The sequence below is a fragment of the Mastigoproctus giganteus genome, chromosome 5 (assembly GCF_048544385.1).
Source record: "Mastigoproctus giganteus isolate SK-2022 chromosome 5, ASM4854438v1, whole genome shotgun sequence".
Classification (NCBI taxonomy): Eukaryota; Metazoa; Arthropoda; class Arachnida; order Uropygi; family Thelyphonidae; genus Mastigoproctus; species Mastigoproctus giganteus.
The window spans coordinates 1900548-1918750 of NC_143579.1; the positions used below are offsets into that span (position 1 = coordinate 1900548).

The 18203-nt window shown below is 38.8% G+C and overlaps 1 protein-coding gene across 1 annotated transcript in view; it reads left to right on the plus strand.

Annotated features, from left to right (window-relative positions):
• Nucleotides 1-8843, plus strand: part of LOC150085126 (transducin beta-like protein 2) — a 216011-nt gene extending 207168 nt beyond the window's left edge. The window contains exon 10 of the mRNA XM_090373042.1: nt 8731-8843. Within this exon, the coding sequence (XP_090229168.1) occupies nt 8731-8770 (40 nt within the window). The 3' untranslated portion in view covers nt 8771-8843. The remainder of the gene's footprint in view (nt 1-8730) is intronic.
• The last annotated feature ends 9360 nt before the right edge of the window (nt 8844-18203 follow it).

Consider the following 18203-nt stretch of genomic DNA (forward strand, 5'->3'; position numbering starts at 1 on the left):
TCCACATGCATTCCAGATATGAAAAGGTCAAGCAAGTTATTTTATTTTTTTTTGCCTAAAAATGCATTTCTTGTTTGCTTAATTTGAGCATTAGCCTAGTAGAGGCATATGATTCATAGCTGAGTTGTCAGAAGCAGGAGTGCTGCAGCATACACTCTCTGAGTAGCTGGTGTTCAAGCCCCTGACTGCTAAATGTGGTCAATATGCCAATTTGCGCTGGACCAGCAAGGCAGATTATGGTCCATTTCCCTCAACATGAATTGTTGGAGAGGCTTCCATCCTGCAGTGGATTGATAATGGTGCAGTTTACCTTTTTTATGATGCAAGAAAGTAAGCTTATATAGCATCAGCCAAAAAAAATAAATAAAATAAAATCCCTTCCCATTTCACCCATCATTCAATTCAAATGCTTGTCTAGTTCTGCCTTAAACTTATTTAAGTTGCTGACTTCCACTACAACAGATAGAAGTTTGTTTCAACTATCAACCACAAGCTGGCTAAAGGCGAATTTCTGCACATCTATTCTACCATTGTCTTTCCTCAATTTCAATTTATGCCCCATCAGGTGAGTAATCTGAGCAAGAGGAAGAATCCCATTAACATTGAGCTTGCTCAATCCACTCAATGCCTTATACACCTCAATTAAATCACCTCGCAGGTGCCTAGTCTCCAGAAGCTGCAATTTGCAGAACTTAAGCCTTTCTTGGTAACACCAACCCTTTGTTCCCCACACTAATCTTGTTCCCTTCTCTGTGCTTGTTCCAGCAGCTTGACTTCTTTCCTAAAATGATACCTCCAGGCCTGCATACCTGCAAAGTGTGGCTTAACCTTGCCTTATGCAAGGAGACAATCAACCCCTTATCCCTGCTAGCTAAATAGTATATCAGTCACAAGACGCCATAAGCTACTCTCACAGCCTTTTTTGCATTGCGTAGAAAACTTCATATCTGACTGCACAATTACCCACAGGTCCTTTTCATTCTCAACTACCCTGAGTGTAGTACCACCCAATTGATACACTACTCTGGGGTTATTACTACCCATATGCAGTATTTTATATTTTTCAGTTTTAAACTTCAGTTGAGAAGATGGGCTGATTAGGCAAGCGAAGGCAGAATCTGCCTTCACTTGCTTTCTTGCATCACATTCCTCTATTACTACCACTACTACTCCTGCAGTGCCAGGCTTTTAGCATTAGCATTAGTAGAGGCATACGATGCAAGAAAGCAACCTTATGCAGCATCAGCCAAAAAAAAAACGCTCCCATTTCACCCCTCTGTTCATTCCAGATACCTGTATTCTTCACATATATAAATGCCAAGGTCAGACCTTTACATAAGGGAAAGGGATAGTATTAAAAACACCAGCTGCCGTTGCAGATGAATTCAACAGTTATTTTGCATTGATATTTACAAATGAAAAACCTTTTGTGGCAATGGGAAATTGGGGGAGTGTAGTTAAAAAATTTGTAATTCATGATATTGAAATTTCGCAAGATTATTTAATGAAAAAAATTTCAAGCCTACAGACCAATAAGGCTCCTTGGAGTTGGAATATACTCTATAATCTTAAAGGAGGCAACAGGCAAGTGCATTGAACCATTCAAGCTAATTATGCGAGCATCACTAAACTCTGGGGAGATTCCCTTGGATTGGAAAAGTGCAAATGTATCTCCCATACATAAGGGTGGCTCTAAAAGTGAAGTTGGAAATTATCTACTTGTCAGTCTGACTTCAGTAGTAGGGAAAACCATGGACGCAATGATCAAGGGTGGAATTCAGGATCATTTGGATCGAATTGAAATTCTCAAGGATACTCAGCATGGTTTTGTTAAGGGGAAATCATGTTTAACAAATCTGGTTCGCTATTTCTAAAGGGTCACTCACGAGCTGGATTTAGGGAATAATTTCGACATTGTTTATTTAGATTTCGGCAAAGCTTTTGACTCAGTCCCACATGAGCGGTTGCTTTATAAGCTGGAACAAGTTGGAATCACTGGGAAAATCCTTGGATAGATAAAAGGATGGCTTCAGGGCAGGAGGCAGAGGGTTGTGATAAATGGCCATTCCTCAGATTGAGTTGATGTAAGAATTGGGTTCCCCAAGGATCACTATTAGGACCACTGTTGTTTTTAATTTTCATAAACGACATTGATGAAGGGATAGAGGGCGTGATGTCTAAATTTGCAGATGATGTTAAAATTGATAGAGTAGTTAATGATCACTGTCAAGCTGAGCTTCTTCGGAGAGACCTAGATAGACTTCAGGAATGGTCAGAAAAATGGCAGCTATGCTTTAATCCAACAAAGTGTAAGATATTACACCTGGGAAACAGTAATCCCAAAATAACTTATTCACTTGGTGGAGTTCAACTAAACCCAGTACTGGAGGAAAGGGACTTGGGTGTTACGATACGGTCAGACATGAAATTCTCTGAGCATTGTAAACAGGTTGCAAGGAAGGCCCATGGTGTCCTATCGATGATCTATCCAACTTTTGCAAGTAGAGATAGGGACGTGATAATCCCATTATATAAGGCTTATGTTAGACTACACTTGGAATACTGTGTTCAAGTATGGAGACCGCACCTAAAGTAAGATATCGAGCTTCTTGAAAGGGTGCAAAGACGGGTAACTCATCTGGTGAGATCGGCAAAGGGCATCCTTATGAAGAAAGACTTCGAATATGTGGGTTTCAGAGTTTGGAAACTAGACACCTTAGAGAAGATTTGATTGAGGTGTTTAAGGCTGTCAGAGACATCAGTAAAATGAATGAGGACGACATTTTCAAGATTAAAAATGATGCTAGAACTAGGGGACATAAATTCAAATTCAAATGGGGGAAATGTTTAGATTGGACTGCAGGAAATTTTATTTTAGCCAGCGAGTTATAAATTACTGGAATTAGTTGCCTTCATGGGTGGTAGAGGCCGACAGTTTGGGGAAATTCAAAGGTCATCTGGATAGTATTTTCGGGTAAGGGAAGCGCATAGGATGATAGGTTTAATTTCCTTTTTTTTTTTATTAATTATTATTATTATTTTTTTTTATCATTGTTTTGTACGGATTTTTTTTTTTTTTATTTGGCTGGTGCAGCATAAGCCATAGGCTTTCTTGCACCATGCGGCCAATACTAATACTAATGTATATGTGAAATACTCATTTAGTTTGTTAGCCACCTCAGCATGATCATCAACAGTTGAACCATCAATATCATGTGGACCAATCTGATACATCTCTTTCCTTCTAGAGTTCACATAGGCAAAAAACTCTTTGCTGTTTTTCTTTGCATCATTTGCCAGGGATTTCTCATAATCTTCCTTTGCCTGCCTAATCTCCTTTGTGACTTGGTTATGGACCAGCTTATATCTATTCAGGCCTAAATGGATGTCAGATGAACTAATGAGACATATGGCAAAGAAGAAAAATGCATGGGATACATATAAATTAATATGTGACACAGAAGCCTATGATAGATATAAGTTGATCTGTAACCAAGTTACAAAGGAGGTTAGGCAGGCAAAGGCAGATTACGAGAAATCTTTGGCAAGGGATGCAAAGAAAAACAGCAAGGAGTTCTTTACTTATGTAAACTCTAGAAGGAAGGGGATGAATCAGATTGGTCCACTTGATATCGATGGTTCAACTGTTCATGATCCTGCTCAGGTAGCTAACAAACTAAATCAATATTTTGTATCTATATTCACACATGAGGAGTTATTCAGGAAGGGGAATGCCATAGATGAGGTAAACACTGACAGTGAGCTAGATGAACTTGTAATAATTGAGAGTAAAGTGGAGGAGAAATTGTTGAACATAAATACAAGAAAGGCACCTGGGATGGATGGGATCTATCCAGTGATATTAAAGGAGGCAGCAAAGGAAGTAAGCAAACCCTTAGCCATAATTATGAGAGCTTCTTTGGACTAAGGGGAGGTACCCATAGACTGGAGATGTGCAAATGTGACCCAGATTCACAAAGGAGGAGGATCAAAGGCTGACACAAGTAATTATAGACCAGTGAGTTTAACTTCTGTTCCAGGAAAATTAATGGAGGCACTACTTAAGATATCGAGCTTCTTGAAAGGGTGCAAAGACGGGTAACTCATCTGGTGAGATCGGCAAAAGGGCATCCTTATGAAGAAAGACTTCGAATATGTGGGTTTCAGAGTTTGGAAACTAGACACCTTAGAGGAGATTTGATTGAGGTGTTTAAGGCTCTCAGAGGCATCAGTAAAATGAATGAGGACGACATTTTCAAGATTAAAAATGATGCTAGAACTAGGGGACATAAATTCAAATTCAAATGGGGGAAATGTTTAGGTTGGACTGCAGGAAATTTTATTTTAGCCAGCGAGTTATAAATTACTGGAATTAGTTGCCTTCATGGGTGGTAGAGGTACCCATAGACTGCAGGATCATCAAGACAAGACTTCGGTTATAGCTCGGACACAGCATGGTTTTGTTAAGGGGACGTTTTGCCTGACCAATTTGATTGGATACTATGATGCAGTCACAAAAGAACTGTATGCAGGGAATAACGTTGATATTATATACTTGGATCTTAGAAAGGCTTTTGATATTGTTGCACGTGGAAGACTGCTGCACAAATTGGAGCAATGTGGCATTGGAGGCCAATTGCTGCTATGGATAAAGGGGTGGTTGAGGGAGAGAAGACAGAGTGGTAATCAATGGACATTGCTCATCGTGGACTAATGTTATTAGTAGAGTCCCTCAGGGTTAATTTTTTGTCCATCATTGTTTTCTGTATTTATAAATGATATTGATGATGGTATATCATGCTTAATGTTCAAGTTTGCAGACGATACAAAGGTTGGCAGGGTTGTTAAGGACGCTACGCTGCTGCAACAGGATCTGGAAAGATTCAAGATGAGCAACGTATCAACTCTGTGGTACTACACTGACAGTGGTAGAGAATGAAAAAGACCTGGGGGTAAAGGACCTTCATATCTGTGCAGGCAGATGTGAAGTTCTCTGAGCAGTGCAGGTGGGCTGCAAGAGTAGCTCATGGTGTCTTGTCAATGATATACAAGAATTTTTCTAGCGGGGATAGGGAGATGATTATTCCCTTGTATAAGGCAATGGTCAGGACACATCTTGAGTACTGTATATAGGTCTGGAGGCCTCATTTCAAGAAGGATGTAGAGCTGCTGGAACGAGTACAGAGAAGGGCAACAAGATTAGTGAATGGAACAAAGGGGTACTCTTACGAATAAAAGCTTAAGTTTTCTAAATTACAGTGTCTGGGGACTCGACATGAGCGAGGTGATCTGATAGAGGTGTATAAATCCTTGAATGGTTTCAGCATGCTCAATGCTGATGGGATTCTTCCTCTTGCTCAGAATAATCACCTGAGAGGGCATAAATTCAAATTGAGGAAACACAGATGTAGGATAGACGTGCAGAAATTTGCCTTTAGCCAGTGGGTAGTTGGTTGGTGGAACAGACTTCCATCCCTTGTCGTGGAAATTGATAGCCTAAATAAATTTAAGTCTCAGCTGGACAGGTATTTCGAACAAATGGAGGGGTGAAGTGAAAGTGGGGTTTTTTTTTTTTTTTTTTTTATGGCTGATGCTGCTTTCTTGCATCATATGCCTCTACAAATGCTAATGCTAATCTTAGGCTTCATTGTTACTCATTAATCTATATGTATTCCGTGCATTTTGCTTCTCTGCCACAAGTCTCATTAGTTCATCTGACAACCATTTAGGCCTAAACGTTGAACAATATTTCTTAGTTGGTATGTGAATCCTAGTAGCTTCGAAGATTAATTCTTTGAATGCTTCCCATTTTGAATTTGCTGTTGGTAACATCATCAGTTGGTCTTATCGTATAGAATTTAAATACTGTCTCAGATCTCCGTAGTCGCCTTTATGAAAGCAAAATCCCTCACTTTTAACCCTGGTAATAGGTTATATATACTGTTTGAGTATATATATATCCCACTTCAGCACACTGTGATCAGTGCCACCTAGAGGTTCCTTTATCCGCAGATTCTTAATGCATGAAGAATCACTACTGATAATAAGATCAAGAGTATTACTCCCTTTAGTTTCCTCCCGAAAATGCTGATGTAGAAAACAATCATCCAATAAATCCACAAAAGCCTTTATAGTGTGAGTGACTAAACCATTCACAACCGCACCACAGTCAATACCCCCATTATAAGACTCTCTGATTTACTGGCCCCACTCTATTTCCCTATACAGTTTTTTATTATACTCATCAGAGTCATTAGGCCTGTAACACACTCCTACTCTCAATTTTGATCTCCCAGTGCTTATGTCACACCAAACTGACTCGACACTGCACTGTCCAGCGATGTCGATTGGCTGCACTTCCTTGGATTTGCTGTGTTTCTTAACTAATAGCATAACCCCTCCTCCCTTCCTATCCTGTCTATCCTTCCTGTACACATTGTACTCTCCAAATTCCAGTTTTGCAATTTTTATATCTGTGGGACACGATGTCTCTGATATCCCAACAATATCTGCCTTTGATGTTTTAACCAACATCTTAAATTCATCAAATTTATTTACCAAACTCCTAGCATTGGTGTACACGCAAGTATACATGCACCTGTTCCTATTCTTAGCTACCCTAACACAACCCATATGTTTACTTGTACTATGACTCCCAGCAGTCTCTGAAATACCCTGCATCTTGTTTTCCAGGCTCATTCCAATAGAAGCAGTGCAAGAATCACTTTCACCCCTGCCAGCAGCTATTGTTAATATATTAGTCTGTGTATTCCCCCCAAGCTAGCAGTTGTACAACCCAACTAGCACTGCCTCGACAGCATCTCGATTACTAATGATATTAAGAGTAGGAGACTGGCGGTTAACCTACTACTATTTCAAGAAGGATGTAGAGATGCTGGAACGAGTACAGAGAAGGGCAACAAGAGTAGTGAATGGAGCAAAGGGGTGCTCTTACGAAGAAAGGCTTACGTTTTGCAAATTACAGTGTCTGGAGACTAGGCACCGGCGAGGTGATCTGATAGAGGTGTATAAAACTTTGAATGGTTTGAGCATGCTCAATGCTGATGGGATTCTTCCTCTTGCTCAGAATAATCACCTGAGAGGGCATAAATTCAAATTGAGGAAAGACAGATGTAGGATAGACGTGAGGAAATTTTCCTTTAGCCAGCGGGTGGTTGGTTGCTGGAATAGACTTCCATCCCTTGTCGTGTTGTGGAAGTTGATAGCCTAAATAAGTTTAAGGTTCAGCTGGACAGGTATTTCGAACGAACAGAGGGGTGAAGTGGAAGTGGTTATTTTTTATTTATTTATTTATTTTATTTTATTTTTTTTTTGGCTGATGCTGCATAAGCTTGCTTTCTTGCATAAAATGTCTCTACTAATGCTAATGCATCAAAAACATTCTCGCACCCTTTCTATTTAAGTGTATCCCATCCCTGTAGAAGCAGTCTCTCCTGTTAACAAGCACAGACCAGGCTGAGAAAAATTTTACACCTTGAGACTTGCACAATCTGCCCACAGCCAAATTGATCGACAAGGCTCTCATCATATACTCCCTCCTATCTTGTCTGGGCAGAATTGCAGACACTTTCGAATTCAACCCTACTTCACGGCTTTTTTTCAACAGTGACCTGTTCTTTTTAAATAATTCCACTGGTCTCCTACCCTTAATGTCATTAGTGCCAACTGTACAACGATATCATGTTTTGTGCCCTTAAAAGATGATATCTGCTCTACAACGTCATCAACCTTTGCCTGTGGCAGACATACCCCGGTCCTGTTCCACCTATCCTTTTTACGCAATATGTTCCCTGTTTCCCTGACAATAGAGTCGCCAACAACTACTGGTTCCTATGGGACCAGTGCATTCTGCCTTCGTGGTTGCTGCTGTGTTGTGTGATGATTAAGCGCAAATGTGGGCAGCTGAGAGCTTGATGGGCCCTCAATTTAGATCCTTCGAGGGCATCCACCCTGTCCTTCAAGCTCTCATACAGGGCCATAACAACACCGAGTTTTCACCTAATTTCCTCACACCAGGTTACTTTTGCACACAGACAGACATTCCCCTTGGCAATATCATGTCCCATACCTGATTGCTCCACAAATTATCAAACAAGCAGTGCATTTTAAAAGGCTGTGATTCCGAGGGCAACTGCACTCCTCAGTTTTCTCCTGAGCCAAAGCACTCCTATTAGCTGGAGCCTTTTGCTTTTCTGCTCTGGTCTGAGTCATATTATTGATTTACTTTCAGTACAAAATTATATCCCTAAACTTATATCTGAATGCTGTTATAACATATAGATATATATATATATTTTTTTTTCAGTCTCGAGTATTATCTCTGAGTTTTGTTATATAACTTCCGTATCAAGTTACGTGTTAATTAATGTTATGTTTGGAAAATCTAGGTCGTTATATGTATTTAGTTAAAAAAATTCAATTTAATTGACAATGAAGTGTAACAAGATTAATCTCCTTTTTGTTTTTCATAAGATTCCATCACCGCTCCCCCACATACGGTAATGTGTATTTCAGTGTTTAGCATTTCGAGTGGTAGGAATAGAATGCAAGCTTTTATCAGTGATGAGATAGTTAGCATGTATTATTAATAACACATACAGACGAACGTGCAAGATAAAGTAGTCGTATTTTGTCCTTTAGCAAATATTGTTGAAATGAGATTTTATTTTTTCTGATTTAAAATTTTATTTTATTATTATTTTTTTCCAGGACTATTCTAAAGGCATTAGAAGAACATATAAAGGAATAACTTTGTATATAAATTAAAAATTATGCAATTTATTTGTACCATCAAATTCCCTTTGCGGTTTTATAAAGAAAGCAATAAAATAACTTCCTATTTTCCAGTTAACACTTCTGTCTATTGCTTTATTCTGTAATTCATTACAAATCATACCCAAACTGTCACATCGGAGTTATTGCTAGAAGAAGAGGTAATTTTACAGGAAAGCTAAAAATATTTAAATATAAACCATCCCAACACAAATACCAACAGGTTAAACCAAAGTTGATTATTATCAAAATATGATAATAGCAGGATATGTAGACATGTATGGTATCTTATGTAAGGTGGCTCCCAAATGTTAGTTCAAATCTGTCATGGTACACTGTGATGTTACGAAAACTCTGCAGAAAAGCCAGAAATGTGTGTAATGCTATTTTTCTACTGTGTATGTGTTAAGTTGTGTCTGGCCACTTAGCTATCAGGAAGCAACAAGCACCAGGGGATTGGGTGCATCCTGTTACCCGTCTGTGCCGGAAAGAGGTGGGCCAAAATAGTGCGAACTGCAGCAAACCTCAAGTGTCACGTACTGAATATCCAAATCCATTCAAAATATGAGCAAAAAAATAAAATAAAACAGTAAATTAACAAAAATTATAAAAATAAAAGGAATTAAAAGTTAAAGAAATAAAAAAAATTTGAAAAAAGAAAAAATCAGAAAAATTAAAGATAAAATAAGTAAATTAAATAAAATGAATAAAATCCTGCACCAGTGCAAAATCATCTTCTGGTGCTAGCAGATGATCCCGCCTTAGGACCAGCCTGAGGCCAACAGGAGATAGAAGTCAAGAAGACACGGTGATGTCATTCCGCATCGTACAAGTTTGATTACTAACTGACCAAGTCATAGGTAGTGGTGGTGAAGATGGTACTTGAGCTAAAAATGGTGGTAGTGATGATGGTAATGGAGCTGAAAAATGGTGGTAGTGACGATGGTACTTGAGCTAAAAAATTGTGGTAGTGACCAGAGGTGTATTGCTAAAAAAATAGTGTTGGAATGCTCATCGTTAAAAAATAATACCGGAACACTCGTTCTCCAGAAGACTATATGATAACATGACATCGACTGTACAGTAACTGAATCAGACTTCAGACTCACGGTTCATAGAACAACCAGTTCTGGAATTCAGCTCATGGCGAATCAAAATGTAGTGTTTGCAAGCATCACAGTATATCTCATTCATTGGATCTCTTTATCTAACACATACTTTAGTAAGAAAAGTTCAAGTGTCATTGTAAAATTCATATTTTTGTTTTTAAATAAATTTTTAAAGAAATCTATTAATTTTAAAGATTACTATTAATATATATTTTTAGTAGCAATGGGTAAAATTGATATTTCTCCCTCCCCTTTGATTATGCCATTGATTCATAATATTACGTGTATAAATTTAATGACTTTCTATTATGACATTTAGGAAAAAGTACTGGAACATTCCGGCCTGAATACACCACAGGTAGTGACGATGGTGGTGGTATTACAAGATGGTAACAATGAGATGCTGGTCTGGACAGGAGGTAGAGCTGGAATAGGAGTAGTTCCTGAAATTGGGGCACTACTGATGAGTTGTCCATGTCTGGCAAAGGCTTTATGTGCAAAATCTTGTAGATGAAATTTTTCTTTGGAGTCCTAGAGAGACAATTCATTGCCTGGAGAAAATGGTTGACACACAGCAGACAGAGGCTGACAAAGATCCAAGTAATATGGACAGGTGAAAAGAACACACACACACACATATATATATATACATACATACATATGTATGTTTCCGTCACAGGGTGGCACCCGGATCTGCATCCATCACCAATATAATTGTAGATATATTACTCATCTAAATATGGTGGCCTGTTAAAGTAAGTGTGTGTAAAAATGTGTATAGTATGTTATAGTGAACAGGCCACTCAGCCACCAGGTGACAGCCACAATTAGTAAACATCACCCGACGCCCGCCCCGGCACGAAAAGCCAGGCCAGGGTCTGCTATCACAGACAGTACGATATATACCTAACTTCCACACCCACTAGTGAAGTGCAAGACTAGTGGGTGCCAGAATCCTGCCCCTAGATGCCCACTCCTAGGAGCTCGCAAAAAAAAAAATAAATAAATAAATAAAGTTAAATAAATTAAAAAAAATAATAATAATAAATGAAATAAAAAAATAATATATATATATGTATATTTTTTGTATATATATATATATATATATATACACATACATACATACATATATACATACATACATACATATATACACACCCACCCCGGGAGATAACTCCCAAATACGGGGTATTATACCGCAACCTGAATCCACAGGAAGCCAGCGGGGAAAAAAATAAAAAAACGTACAGGCATAATTAATATAAACATATTAGTAACGTCATTAATGCAATATATTCAGTAATAGTACTAACTGACAACCTCCTCTTTCTAAAAACCATTCTACAAAAATGCTGTAATGCATCATAATTAACAGCTGAAGACAACAACAACACTGCCTCATTCCCCCTGCCAAAATTAGCCACCAAATGTATCAGCTCACATCTGAACTCATCATACAAATTACAATCATATAACACATGATCCAATGACTCTACCATGCCACAAACACAATAGGGCTCATCTTCCAATCCTGATGTAATTTTCACTTTCAGTGAACCATGTCCTGTAAGTATGTATGAACCCACCATACAAGGATAAAACCACTCGTTTAATTTATTCTTATAATTAAATTGTACACTAGAAATAAAAGAATATGTTGTCCTACCAGTTACACTTGAGTCTCAATGCTCCTGCCACAAATTAACTAACTGAGATAATATATCCAGCTTGTTTTCTGTAATCGTTAATGATGAATTTACAGTAATACCCAAAAAAGTTATTTGACCTCCCTTGCGTAAACAATAACAGAATGATCTATATACAAGAAATAAATCCAAAGGCATCATCCCAGCTAAAACTTGCAATGCATTGGTCGACACCATCTTACATGCCCGTAACATAGTTTCTGCTTAAATTTTACCCGAGCGGTTCTTGCATACCAAATAGAGGTGGCATAAGTACCTATTGTATAAAAGTAGTATTATAATATAAATGCATAACCTTCTTACCTAAAGCCCAATCATTTCTTGTTAACCTAATAATGGAAGCAGTATAATTTTTAACCTTAGAACTCAGGTAATCTAAATGGGTATAAATTGCAATTCATCATCAAGAATTACTCCTAGGTATTTAACTTGAGAAACTAAAGGAATCTGTTTACCATTTATTTTTAATCTGGGTGGTCTATTATAATCCAACTTTCCTTTTAATAACATCATAACTGTTTTATTGGAAGAGGTCTTTAATTTGTTTAATTCAGCCCACTTGATTAAATCCGGGATAATCATATCTAACCTACTTTCCAATCACGCATAAAGCCAAATCATCTGCATAAGCCACCTTATAACAGTGAGCTGTGGATCTACTCAACCAGTGGTTTAAAACAAGATTCCACAATATGGGACCTAAAACAGAACCCTGTGGGCAACCACGATTAATATTTCTTTCATACCTTAAATGTTGAGATTTAACTATTACTTTCCTCCCCATCAAATAATCCAAATGATCTGATACAATAGCTGGGAACAACTTAAATCTCTAAGGGAGGCAAGAACGCTTTGATACCAAACGGTATCAAATGCTCCCTCAAAATCAACAAACACAACAAGTGCATATTTGTTGTCTATAGTATTAACACTAACTAATTAAATCCTGTATGGTGTCCTCAGTTGAGCATTTTTTCTTAAAACCATACTGATGCTTAAATTCTAACTCCTTATCTCTAAAAAACTGTTCTAGTCTTAACAATATCAGTACTGCTAAATTATGTGTAACTGACAGCAGGGTTGCCATTGGTTGGCTGGGACCACTTTAAGTAATAAATATCAATATCAGTCTTTCAGGAGAACGGTCTTATTGTTCTGTGTGACAAGATTTAAATCTAAGGAAATTTTACATTTGGGGATTCTCACCAAAGGATGGCTAAGGGTTCAGAATACAATAGCAAAGGACAAAGGTAAGATTAGAAAAAGACATTTCGATGATAAGTTAGGGGACAGATGTATGGGCTTAGTTGAAAATATGGAAACACGGGAAAATACGGTAGTTATGGAAACAAAGGACAATAAAATATTGTTGGGTGGAAAAGAGTGTGATTTTTATGTCTGGGACATTGGTGAATGAGTTTTGCTCTCTCAGCAGTGAAGGACATAGTGAAGGGAAGTAACAATTGCTTAGGATCTTCAAATGACAAGGTTGTTCTAGATGCGATCTGTTCAGGAAAATTGAATAATCTTGGAGAAATTAGTGGAGTTATAAATAGCGAAAGAGATATGACTGGATTTGGGGAGGGGAAGGAAGAAAATAACATGCAATATCTGCTGGAACAATACAAAGAAGTTGTAAAATAGCTTTATTTTACCTCTTGGGCTTATCTTAATAAGTAATCTTCATAACGCTAATTCTCTGCCACGGCCTGTAGAAGTAAAAGCTTCCTCCCTCCCCAACGGAGAAGGCTGCGTCGCTGCCCCCTGTGGTGTGCAGGTGACGCCGCGCAAGTGAAACAGTATCGCCCCCGTCATGTGCCGCCAGCTAGTGGAGAGTGGTCATCTTCCCCCAGGCAGTGGGCTGACGCATGTTTTCAAAAGAGAGGATGTGAGATATGACACTCTGAAGTAAGAAAAGTCGCCCCTGTAAGAGTCATACTACTGAGGCCGACTGAATCATGTATCAGCGGAATGTTTGGTAGTGGGGAGACTAAAAGGGGGAGAGGTGAATGTCACATAAACTTCTCCAAAGCAGCCCTGCACGAATATGCAAGCCCCTTAATAAATATCGTCCCTGGGTGAGTCAGGTCCTAAAAGTGTCAAGCAAAAACCCTTTTTGCCTGACCGTCCAAATGAACACCTGCATCTCAGAGGGGAAGGCAGAAAGGGGACAAACTTATATATAGAGATTGAGAACAAAGGAGAAGTTGGTCTAGTCGTCGTCGAGGGAGTGGTCCAGTTCGTTGATCAGAAAGTTGTCCAGTTGCCGTGGTCCAGTGGTCGCAGTCGAGTTGATTCGAGAGCAGTAAGGAGAAAAGAGGCAGAGAGCAGTATTACCCCGAGTAGAAGCGAGATAAGATGATGCCAGAGGTAGTGAAGTCCTCACTCCGACGTGGCTCGGAACTTTGCGGTAAGATCACCCCATTTTAATCAATAGAATTGTATATGATAGTATGTCATATTATACCCACCTTTCTTCTCATTGAAGTAAGCTTCAAGATGTGTTTGATGTGATTGTAACAGTAAAGTAATATTATCCAATGATACCATATTGTGTTCTATTATTTACCCAGCAATTACCTTTGCTACTCATTTAACACTAAGATAGGAGAATATCTATGTTATCACCTAAAGGAAAGGAATCGTTGTTTGCCTAACTACATGAAGATACACAGATTTAATGTACCAACCAAATATTCCTTAAACTAACTTAACAATTATCTGGATACTAGATACGGTTATATTATGTTTAATGTATGTTTATATGTAATGTTGTTATGTAATGTTGCTGTTTAATAAACCATGTTTGTTTGCTAACTTTGCCTCATGACATTCTCTGGTTACACACGGACCACGGAATCCGAATTAAGTAAGAACCTTTATTTGCGGCCACTCTCGAGGCTCTATTAAGTCAATAGAGAATCGGGGTGGAGAACACAGCGCCCTCCGATGTTGCCAATTTTATTCCACGAATAAGATTGAAGAACACGTTGAGGTTTATGTCCTAATACAAACTGGTAGACGAGCACATTAAAACCCGACTCTCTGGACATTCATTTTAGTGTGGAGCATGCTTGAAAGTTGTATGGATATTGGTGAAAGTTACAGTAGCATGCCCGCGCTATAACGGAGAGAAAAGGCGGCGTTACACTGGTGCCGTGACCAGGATTGGATGTGTTATTTCGGGATGAAAAACTGTGTTATGAGTACTTATTGGTAACTAGGATTGCTGTAGACTGAAGAGTGAAACAGCAGTAGAACGAACGAAAATAGAGAAGAAGAAATAGAAGAAAATTACTACTGTAGAAGGGAAGACACTTGTACCGTGGATGTGTTTGCAGAGAATGGTAGAGGCAGTTTGTTTTTCAGCACATCAGCACAAGTAACACGGTCCTCTTCAGGAACACCCACATTGAACAACAGTTAGCAACTAGTAACTAGTACTATTTTTACACCTAAGAGAGAAGGGAAAACCAATAAAATAAATAGTTGCTATATGTTGTAACACTTTTGTTTAAGAGTATTGATTACTAACGTTATATAATTATGTTTTCAGCGACGTAAAGGTAGGTCACACTATTTTGGAAAACGGGATCCCACAGTACATAGATAGGCTTACCCCAACATTTTATCTGAAAACTAATAGGGTCATCTAATTTCACTTACACAGGAATAAGTTTAAAATGGAGGGACAGTTCCCACAAACCACACAGGTCGGAATAGATCCTTCAGCTCCATTATTCGTAACAGAACAGACTCAGTCTCCTCCCGATGCAGCTAGACCGCAGTTGGCTAATATTGCAGGTTACTTGGGTCTTGTTCCAGTTTTTTTAGGCAGCCCTGATGAAGGCCCATCTGTTCAATATTTTTTCGAAATGCTAGAAAGTGTAGGAGAATTAGCTCTTTGGGGAAATTCTGAACTTCTGGCAGTCTGTAAAGCTAAGTTTCGCTCTCTTGCAGCAGAATTCTTAGCACAGTCGTTAGAATTACGTAGAGAAAAAGACTATACCGTGTTCAAGAATGCTTTCTTAGCCCAGTTCGAAAAAACGGAACCAATAGTTACATGCTTGAGTCAATTCTCAAATGCTGTTCAGGGGCCCACCGAAAATGTGGCGAACTTTAGCGCCCGCGTTAGAAATTTGGGACGTCTAGCGTTTAAAACCCAGAGTGAGTCGCCTGAGGCATTATCAATTTTAGACCAGGCAATGTTGGCTCAATTTCTCAGGGGGGTATCAAATAAAATTAGAAGGATGGTGCTCTCCCAAAATCCGTTAACTTTCTCACAAGCGATAAACATAGCGAAGCGTGAGGAAACAAATGACCTCATATCGGATTCAAAACATAGATCCGTTAACACTCTTTGTGGGCAAACTAATAGTGATGGAGAAATGCTCAATCAACAAGTAAGCTATTTTAAAGAATTTTTAAAGCCGTTACAAGAACAGATACGAGACCTACAACAATCGTTATATACTCTATCAGTAAATAATGTTATGCAAAATAAATTAGAAACGCAAGATTCTACAAACAATGAAAATAATTCATGTCAAAAATGGAGCACCGGAGCTTATGCATCTTCCCCTTCGTGCGACCGCGAAGCGTTCCCGGTAAGGCACTTACAGTCGAACAGGGCGTTGCCAAGAGACGCTAGCGATACTCGTTATCACAGGCGCTACGGAGAACCGGGAAGCAAGCATACCGTAACCAAGCTAACACTACAGCAGGCAGGGGCCGCTGTTCTGATCGATGCGGCTGTCGGGGCAACTATTACCCGACGCCAGATTGTTCTCCTCCTCGGTGCGCGAGGTATACCGCGCGCGAGTACACTACCTTACCAAAAAATGGGACACCCCATGCTAACAGTCAGGGTTACAATTTTAACAGGAATAGAGACAAAATAGCAAATAGAACGTATTATAGTAATCGAAATAAGGGTAATATGAACTCGTATAATAGGGAAAGAAGAGAAATAAATAAAAGTGGGCGTATTTTTGAACAAACTCAACCTAAAGCTGTTTTGGGAAGGCAAATAAATCAAGATAATTACAAAACAGATAGGGAGAGATATATGTGACAAAGATCAGTTCCTGCACCAAATAGAAAGAGTTTTTCATGTTATAGAACCACCTCATTGAAAAAAAATGTAAACGGAGTCGCTAAATCGTATGCCCGTAGTAAAAACGTACAACAAGGGGTATATATATTAGATGATGATTCCAAATTGCCATTGATTAGTGGGTTTATTCAAGGTGTTCCGGCTAAATTTCTAGTGGACACAGGAGCTAGCATATCGCTTATGAATACAAATTTATATAATAAAATTAAGCATGATAAGTCATTAAATTCGAGAACACCAGACCTAACTATAACCGGAGTTTCTGGCTATATTGTTCCAATTTATACTGAGGTTACAGCGAATTTTAAGTTAGGTGATGCTACTTTCCAAGAAAGTGTTTTAGTAGCTTCAGGGAATTTTAAGGGTCGTTATGATTTAATATTAGGACTTAATGTCTTAAGACGTTTTTCATTTACCATAGATCTAGGTAACGGAATTATACACTCTGCCCCATTGAACATTTGCTTAAGGGAAGAGGGTAGCGAGGAGAAAGGCGTAAGAGACCAGTATTTGAATTTAAAACCGTCGGTAGCTAAATTAACAGGTAAACATTTGATCCCCGCCTCATCAGAAAAAGTAGTAACAGCTGTTTGTAACCAACTTGCTGTTTTTGCCGAACAGTTGGTTTTGACAGAACCTAACTCTAACTTAGGTCGTGACGACCTGGCAGTTAAATGCTCAATAGACAGAGTAGGTCCAGATGGCAAAGTGGCAGTTCTTGTTGCCAATCTGACAGACGAGCCGCTCCACCTTCCCAAAGGGATGAATATTGCTAGTCTTGAGGGTGTTAGGGATAATACAGTTGTTTTTACAGGTAAGAAAGCTAATGAGAAAGCTACATCTCCCGTGACTTTGCAAGACTTTGACCTCGATCACTTGACAGATGATCAAAGGCATAAACTGTCTGATTTGTTATACGAATATAGAGATATCTTCGCCAAGTCCCCAGCTCAGCTAGGAAATTCGAAGGTGCTAAAACATAGGATTAGATTGACTGATGATACACCGGTGAAGCAGACAGCCTATAGAGTTCCATATTTGCTAAAAAATGAAGTTCAAAGGCAGGTAAATGAACTATTGGAGTCCAACATCATACAACCAAGCCATTCCCCATACGCAGCGCCTATAGTTCTAGTCAAAAAGCCTGATTCGAGTTATAAAATGTGTGTGGACTTTCGAAAATTAAATTCAAAAATTCTTTCTGAAAATTATTCTCTCCCTAATGTTAACGAGGTACTCCAACATCTCAGGCAAGCGCGTTATTTTACTTCTCTCGATTTACGAAGTGCATTCCACCAAATCGAAGTGCACCAAGCTGATCGTCACAAAACCGCCTTCACTACTGGTGAATCCTTATATGAATTTTCTCGAATGCCGCATGGATTAAAGAATGGTTTTACGTCGCTTTTGAAAGCCTTATCATTAGTGCTTCATGGACTCGGAGAAGAATCGGTTTTCCCTTACCTTGAACATATAATT